The sequence below is a fragment of the Henckelia pumila genome, chromosome 4 (assembly GCF_033568475.1).
Source record: "Henckelia pumila isolate YLH828 chromosome 4, ASM3356847v2, whole genome shotgun sequence".
Classification (NCBI taxonomy): Eukaryota; Viridiplantae; Streptophyta; class Magnoliopsida; order Lamiales; family Gesneriaceae; genus Henckelia; species Henckelia pumila.
Genome location: NC_133123.1, coordinates 232,686,834 through 232,695,330, shown reverse-complemented (window position 1 = coordinate 232,695,330; position 8,497 = coordinate 232,686,834). Strand labels below are relative to the sequence as shown.

Genomic DNA, 8,497 nt, shown 5'->3' with positions numbered 1-8,497 from the left:
ATCCACTTTAATAATTGAAACTCTTCCAACAAAGCTCAAAAAAATCTGGCTCAATACGAATGAGATGATGTAATTAAATAAATCAAAATCTCTTCTTAATACGAACATCTAAATATTAGATGTCATCTCATTCAAATCGTGTAAATAGCATGAACGTAAATATCGATAATCATCGAGCTAAAATGAAAGAATGATAAATCATGTCGTTATATCAAATCTCATGATCAAATAATATTTAAGCAAGCAAGTGTGTGGTTTAAGGGCTCGAGAAATATCATGACCTTCTTGAGGATTCAATCTCATTCTTTTCATTGTCAGCCCATACCTTCGAATCTTTCAAATTCTGGAAAATCTCAAATCTCTGAAATGATTTAACTCAATCAAACCCAAACAAGTCTATTTGATAAAACTTTGGCATTTTAAAACAAATAAAACCAACCAACCTCGACCGAATTTCTCAACCACTCAAATTCTTGAACCTTGAACCGAAAAAACTCCAATTCAGATCTGAAATGGATAATATAATAGCACAATATCATTTATCAAATTTTCGGCTCAACAATAAACCCAATAAACTCTTTCAAAATCAATCTTACGGCACAACGGTTAAAAATGGGATATTTCCAAATTATCAACATCAAAATCAACTCAACAACAACAACTAAACATCACAAATGTATCACCAATATTTCGAAATCCTTCCTCCACAAAATCGGGGATTTCTCAAAATCATGTCAAAAATAAAACATGCTAAAACGATGGTATTTTTCTCAAACCCTCTTAGATATACCATCTCTATCAAGTCAAGAACATATTTATAAACTCAAATTTCAAATCGAACATAACCCAAAATTTAAAACTTGGTAAAATCTTACCAAAATCGCATATAATGTAGCCTTCGACGCTGGGATTCCATATATATCGTTATATTTAAAATCTAAAGATTGGATGAGGGCGGACCAGAGCTTGAACAATCAAATATGGTGTCCAACTCTTTCCCTTCTTCTCTTCTCGTTATTCTACTGGAATGGGGGAAAATGCATACAATATAATTTATTTGATTTTTTATAGACTATTCAAAGCCAAAACTTCAATTTAGTTCTTGGTTAAACTTAAAACATTAATTCAGTACCTAAATTTTTGAAACTAAAAAATTAGCCCTAAAATTTCATAAATTCTCAAATTAAATATTTAAGGGGCATTACAATTCCTCCCCTCTAATTGAAACGACGCATACTTACTACTACTAATTTTTTTAAAATCCTTAGTACTATATATAGAAATAAATATACTTGATTTAAAAATAAAGGTATTACATATATGCTCATACATAAATATAAAATCCATGCATTAAAATACTGTAACTTTTACTGTTTATAAAATTTCTCGTAAAATTCATAAACTGAAAAAATGATAAAACGTGTGTGGAAAAATGTATCATTCTTCAAAAACCACTTAAATTATCTAGCATAGGTCACAGGCTAGCCGGCTGCCGGGAAATAATATGTCTTCACCACCAGTCGGAGCTATATTCTCAACTTCAAAATCTTTCTCACATGCACCATTTAAGTCTAGTGAGCCTAGGAAATCAGCACGTTCTATCCAATGATAACAATTGAAACCACGTGCAAGCACACATCATATAAAATATTGTAAATATAATTATACATGCATGATCTTAAAAACATTACATAATTTTGCATCTTAAACATCATCATCATCATTATATCTCAACATAACATTATCATCATACTGATTTATAAATATCATCGAATCTGTAAATCATATCTAGAGCCTAATCATTATACTTAATATCATATGACATGTCATAAATCTAAAACTTTCATAAAGGTTGTATCAATCCCGTGTGACCATAACATGTTTGATTGATCAATCAAGGAACCAATGTACGTAGCGGTGGAATCTTCACCTCTTAAGCCACTTCACCAGGCTCACCCCGGATCCATAGGCGCATAATCATAATCATACAAAAAGGCAATCGCGCCTTAGTATCCCAACCCGCAGTTCCGTAGCATATGGAAAGGGCTCCGGGCCTAGGTATCTCATCCCCAATCCCGTGGATTGTTACACGCTCAATTCAATGGTGAGCATTAAGGGACTAAAAATGTGCCTTCGTGTTTCTAACGCAAGAAAACTTAATCGGTTTCGTAGATCGTGACTCGGTAAACTCATAACTTCAAATTCTGGAAACCTCAAACTCCTAAACCGCTGATTTCTGCCTCTAAATATTCTCAACTAGCTTCCGATATGCGAAAATCACATAATGGTCAAAAGTAAACCTTAGTCAAACTTTGACCAATAAATTACAAACTTTATTGCGTTCTCACCGCTTCACGGCTTTGAATCTTGACTCAAAACTTAGATATTTGTATGTATCATGTCAAGATGATCAAAAATGGTTAACACGTTGACGGTCGGTGACTCGCCGAAGAAGACGACGGAGGTCGCCGTAAAATTGCTAAACTACTCCAAAAATTATGAAATTTTTCAGGCTTGTATAACTGGACGAGATGATCTCAACCATATAAGACACAATCGGAACGGACTATTTAGGCGACGTAGATCTACGATTTTCAGACTGATGTCGGCAAGAACTCTTTGCATCCATTTGGTCCGGTTTCTACACTAACTGATATGAAAAGCATAAAAAATGTTCTACACAACATTTAGCATCTAATAACACTTCCAAATCCAAAACAAATCGAGCCCAAAACTCAAAAATCTCACTGGATAATATGATGAATAGTTGTGCGTCTGCTCTTCTTCATTTTTTCAACGATCGAACCATCCAAAATTCGATTTCTTGGTACCAATAGAATTGTCTAGACCTTGACTATCTATTGACCGTTCGGATTTTCCATCAAATCTCTGGTGAACGGTCGGCAAAGGCAAAACGTGAACTGCTACAGAAATTTTCAAAAATTTCGAGAAATTGGGGAAAAAATCTTTGATCTGTGTTTTCTTTATGCTATTGCAGTGTGTGTTTTGCTATTTATAATAATCCAATATTTTCAGATCCTGGACTAATTTATTTTATGCCGGATAGGTAAAATTAGTCTCAAACATGATATTTTTCTGGTACACACCCAACAACTATTAACACTATTTTTTCTGAAATTATTGACTTTGATTAGGGACTCATAATTTCTCAAATTATTTTTGAGACAAACTTAGACTTTGACCATTCAACTCGATAAAATAATCTAAATTAAATTATCTGGAAAATAATTATTTTTATTTCAATATCTCAATAATTATTTCAAAATGCCAATATTTTAGATATCCAAAAATAGTCAAACTCATTGGCTAATTAACATGTATATTTTATGAATACACTCTATAACTTATTTGACTGAAATAATTATTTTACCAGTTCAATAATTATTTAATTTCCAATTACCTCGATAATAAAATTTTGGGATGTTACGCTAATAAAAGATTTCTTCCTCAAAATCAAATTCTCAATCCCAATACTAACGACACTAATTGAATCAAGCCCTGAACAAAAATCTGACCTCAAACAAAAATTTCTGGATATCTTTGTCTCATATCCTGCTCTAACTCCCAAGTTTCTTCTTCAACACCATGTTTACTCCACAGTAATTTGACTGTCTGAATTGAATTGTTTCTCAGCTTCTTATCTTTTCTGTCTAGGATCAGAATCGGTCGCTCAAAATAGCTCAAAGTTTCATCTAGTTCTGCCTCATCTAGCTGAAGTACATGGGAAGGATCTGGTTGATACTTCCTTACCATAGAAACATGGAATACATCATGAATACCTGATCAAGCTGCTAGAAGAGCTAAGTTGTAAGTTAGATCACCAACTCTGTCTAGAATCTCATACAACCCAATATACCTCGGTGATGTCTTACCCTTATTTCCAAATATGATTGTACCCTTGAAAGGAGACATCTTCAAGAATACACCGTCACCCTGCTCAAAAACTCAACGGTCTGCGTCTGAAATTAGCATATTTGGCATGTCTATCTTGTGTTGCTCTTATTCTAGACGGAACTAAATAAACTTCACCTTGTCTGACATGTCTCTGATCATGTCTAGCCCAACCACTGGCACCTCTGAAAAATCATCCCAAACAAAGGATATCTTCAATTCCTAAAGTATAAAGACTCAAAAGGAACCATCTCAATGCCCACCTGATAACTGTTATTGTAGGAAAACTCAAAAAACGGCAAAGAATCCTTCCATTTAGTACCAAAATCAAGCATAACAGCTCTTAACATATCTTATAATGTCTGGATAGTCCGCTCTGACTGTCCATTTTTCTGAGGATGGTATGATGTACTCAAGTGAAATCGAGTACCAAGAGTTTCCTGCAAACTGTGCCAAAAGTGAGAAGTGAATCTAGGGTCTTGATCTGAAACAATAGATTTTGGCACACCAAGAAATCTCACAATATATCTGATAAAATACTAGTCTTATGGTCATGTATGTATGTCATCTGATATGAGATAAAACAAGCAGACTTTGTCAATCTGTCAACTACAACCCAGATTGCATCACACCCTCTTGATCTCAGTAGCTTCATGACAAAATGGTAATGTGTTCTCATTTCCACTCTGGAACTGCTAAACTGTGCAATAGACTACCCGATCTCTTTCTCTGTACTTTCACTTGCTGACAGTTTAGACATTTAGACGCAATCTGCTTTTATCCTCTTCCACCAAAACATATTTCTCAAGTCATTGTACATCTTTCTTCCACCTGGATAGACACTTAATTTACTACAATGCGCCTCTCTCAAAATCTTTTGTCTCAGAAATCAAAGGGATCTTAGCTCTAGAACCATTACAATAAAATTTCCAATCATCTGTCCTCTATGGTCTAAACTTGAAAACTTTTTGAAAATAATTCACTATTTCCCTGTACTTGGTCTGTTCATTGATGCCAATAATGCAGTCAAAATCATATAAAACAAGTATTATACAGTAAATTTCTATCACTTTTCCTTCGAACTATATCCCACACCCTCTAACCAAATTCACATATATAATCCCTCTACCCAAAGTCGAATAAATAGCAACTACAGATGGCAAAGACTCAGAGATAAAAGAATGCAACATAACAAATTTCTTAGCTATAAAAGTTTGTGATGCACTTGTATCTATCAATACATAAGCAGGATAACCATAAATAAAACATTTATCTACTATCATATCGTCTGGTGCAGCCTGAGCCTAATCCTTGGTGAGTGCATAAACCCTCGCTTGTTTCCTAGGATGTTGCCCACATTCTGACTTCCTCCCTGTTTGTTCTGATTTGTCATGTTCTGAGGCTAAAATGAATGAACTATAGGGGCTTGCCTATCAGGGTGAGGTGCAAACCTCGATGAACTTTCACTACGTAGCGTCTTAGAACCACACTTAGGACACTCTAGAAAAGTGTCCCACTTGATTGCACAAATTACAACTACCCAAAACTCCTCTACACTAATAACTGGAACGTCTTTGATCTCCATATTTTCTACAAAAAAAACCTAAGAATCCCAAAATCTGAACTGAACCAGACTATCTCGGCCCACTAGAATTCGAAGAACTACTACATTTCTTCTTAAATTGTTTGCCCTTTGGCCTAAGCTGATCCCTTCTGCCACCACTGCTACCGACACCCTAAAATATGTTATGTTGCTAAAACTGTGGCTGAGTATGTGAATGTCTCGATGGCTGAAGCATAAACTAATCTCCTCTCTATCTCATCAAACCAGCCTCTACTCCCTTAGATCTGTTAAGGGCCTCGAAAAAGTATTCGGTCCAGTATTAACCAAAGTAAAAATCTTGGGGTTAAGGCATTAATTAATTGATCAGCCATGGCTTCTTCATCAATAGCTACACGAGGTGCAAACCTCAACTCAAGAATTTAGCAACGTAATCCTCGATATTCAAGGTATCTTGCCTCAGGTTAGCAAACTCAGCTCATCTGTCCTTTCTGTATGATGTATGAAAGAAACGTTGGTTAAACTCAGTCTTAAACAAAACCCAGCTAATAACTGTAACTCTCCAAGGATTTCTTGGTTATAATCCACCAACTCTTAGCTACATCAAGAAACTAATGCAGAATCAATCTGATTTTGCGTTGATCAGAGTAATCCAAAAACTCGAACAACTGCTCAAAATCTTCAAGCCATCTCCCACATTCAATAGAATTTTTTGTCCCTTTCAAATTTGGTGGCTTAAAAGATTGAAATCTCTTCAATAACACCTTCATCAATGTAGGAGAAAAATCCATAGGTTCATTGGCAGCACTGCCTTGCTTAGTCTGAGGGACTTCATCTGTTGAAGAACTATTTATTTCTCTACGAGGAGGCATATCTGATATACAGGAGATCACACATATAAAATCAAGATATCATAATCATCATCTCAATTTTGACCATCCTCTGGTCATCAAAATCAAGAGTGCTCAAATTTTTATCAAGAATCTCTCTGATTCGCTTTTGAAATATCACATGCTTTAAAAGTAATTCGGATAAGCACACATGCATATAATCTTAAAGCAGTAAATCATGCTCACATTAAATTAATTTAATCAATCAATGAAATCAATCTCATGCAAAAATAAATCATGCGGACTCAATATACCCCGCTCACAAACTAAGAAACTCACTCCAAAACACTTATCTCTCTGATACCACCTAATGTGGAGGCCCCGGGTTCGATCAACAAAGCACGCCGAACAACTAACCAAGATAATTTTTTTTAAAAAAAATGGGGGAGTGTTGTTACGCTCAATCTGAGGCGCATTAGCGCTTCTACTACGCAGGTGCAAGCGCAGCTGCTCTTGGGGTCGGTAGCAGGGAGCGCTGATGCACTCTTGGGCTATAGCAGCAGCCCTTATGCTATGCATATGAGCCCAGCTGCGCTCTTCAAGCAGCGTTGCTGCGCTTGGGACACTGTTGTTGTTGCTCATATGATATTATCTTATTTTTTTATTTTAAACATCAAAACCCGGATAGCGCAATCTCGATATATGATCAATTCCTACAAATCAAAGGATTACAAAAATTATGAAATCGAGGTGAAGATACGACAAGTTCGACAATACAATTGTTTGACATTTTTCAAAAATAAGTTCAAACAACTTGAAAGTTATACCTGAGCTCCACTTCTACTCACAATCCCATAGCTCTCAAGGCCCTCTAAAGCTTGACCCTGAACCACTTATCGCAATGCATGCACACAAGACAAAGAAACAGTCGAAAAACCAGTGAGGATAAACTCAGTATGAACAGCAGGAACATATATAAGCATTTAAGCATTTCAAAACCATAATCTAAAATTCATAAGTAGTCTCAAATGAATGATGCTCAATTAAATGCATGCTCAATAAATATGGTCTATCAAATCTATGATTTAGTCTGTATCTCGGCTCTAGGGTTCCCAAGGGAAAAGAAAACGCAACACTACTACCTACTCTCCCGATCGGGGTGGGTGTTGGGCTTCTCAACCCTGAAATTTGGCGCAACTATATAGAGTATTTTAGTCATAGGAGTTGCTCTGCATCCTATACCACTCTAAAGGCAACTCTACAATCAAAGCTCAAAAAAATACGGTACAATATGAATGAGATGATACAATTAAATAAATCAAAATCTCTGCTCGATATGATAATCTAAAACTTAGATGTCATCTCATTCAAATCATGTACATGAAAGTAAATATCGATAATAATTGAGCTTAAAAGAGAAAGAAACATAATTCATGATATTATATCAAATCTCATGGTCAAATAATATTTAAGCAAGCAAGTGTGTGGTTTAAGGGCTCGAGAAATCTCATGACCGTCTCGATGATTCATTCTCATTCTTTTCATTGTCTGCCCATACTTTCAAATCTTCCAAATTTTGGAAAAGCATAATCCTTGAAATGATTTAACTCAATCAAACTCAAACAATTCTATTCCATCAAATGCGGCATTCTGAAACAAATAAAACCTAACCAACCTCGACCAAATTTCTCAACCACTCAAATTCTTGAACCTTGAACCAAAAAAATTCCAATTTGGATCAGAAATGGATAATTTACTAGCACAATATCATTTCTCAAATTTTCGGCTCAACAAAAACCCAATAACTCTTTCAAAATCAATCCAAATAAATAATATCTAAAAATAGGATATTCCAAAATTCTCAACATCAAAATCAACTCAATAACAACTCCAAAACATCACAAATGCATCACCAATATTTTGAAATCCTTCCTCCACAAAATCTGGGATTTTCAAAAATCATGCCAAAAATCAAAACATGCTTAAACAAAAGTATTTTCTCAAACTCTCTTAGATATACCATCTATATCAACTCAAGAAAATATTTATAAACTCAAATCTTAGATCCAACATAACCCAAAAATTGGAACTTGTTAGAATCTTACCAACTTACATATATTGTAGCCCTCGATGGTGGGATCCCAAATATGTTGTTATCTTTAAAATCTAGTGATTGGATGAAGGCGAACCAGAG

General features: G+C 35.0%; 1 protein-coding gene across 1 annotated transcript; it reads right to left on the bottom strand.

The window, feature by feature from the left end:
* Positions 1 to 3,537: 3,537 nt before the first annotated feature.
* Positions 3,538 to 4,262, bottom strand: LOC140862917 (uncharacterized). The gene is made up of 4 exons (XM_073265941.1): positions 4,176 to 4,262; positions 4,051 to 4,134; positions 3,878 to 3,954; positions 3,538 to 3,766 (listed from the first exon to the last, which is right to left on the bottom strand). The coding sequence occupies exons 1-4, from the start codon at positions 4,260 to 4,262 to the stop codon at positions 3,538 to 3,540; spliced, it is 477 nt and encodes a 158-aa protein (XP_073122042.1).
* Positions 4,263 to 8,497: the final 4,235 nt, after the last annotated feature.

Excerpts from the sequence above, each read along its gene's own strand:
- LOC140862917 (XM_073265941.1), bottom strand. The coding sequence starts at position 4,262 with ATGTTAAGAGCTGTTATGCTTGATTTTGGTACTAAATGGAAGGATTCT. Across the intron at positions 3,955-4,050 it reads TCAGAGACATGTCAGACAAG|GGTGACGGTGTATTCTTGAA; the intron begins GTGAAGTTTATT and ends GTTTTTGAGCAG. Across the intron at positions 3,767-3,877 it reads AAGGGTAAGACATCACCGAG|GAAGTATCAACCAGATCCTT; the intron begins GTATATTGGGTT and ends TTCTATGGTAAG.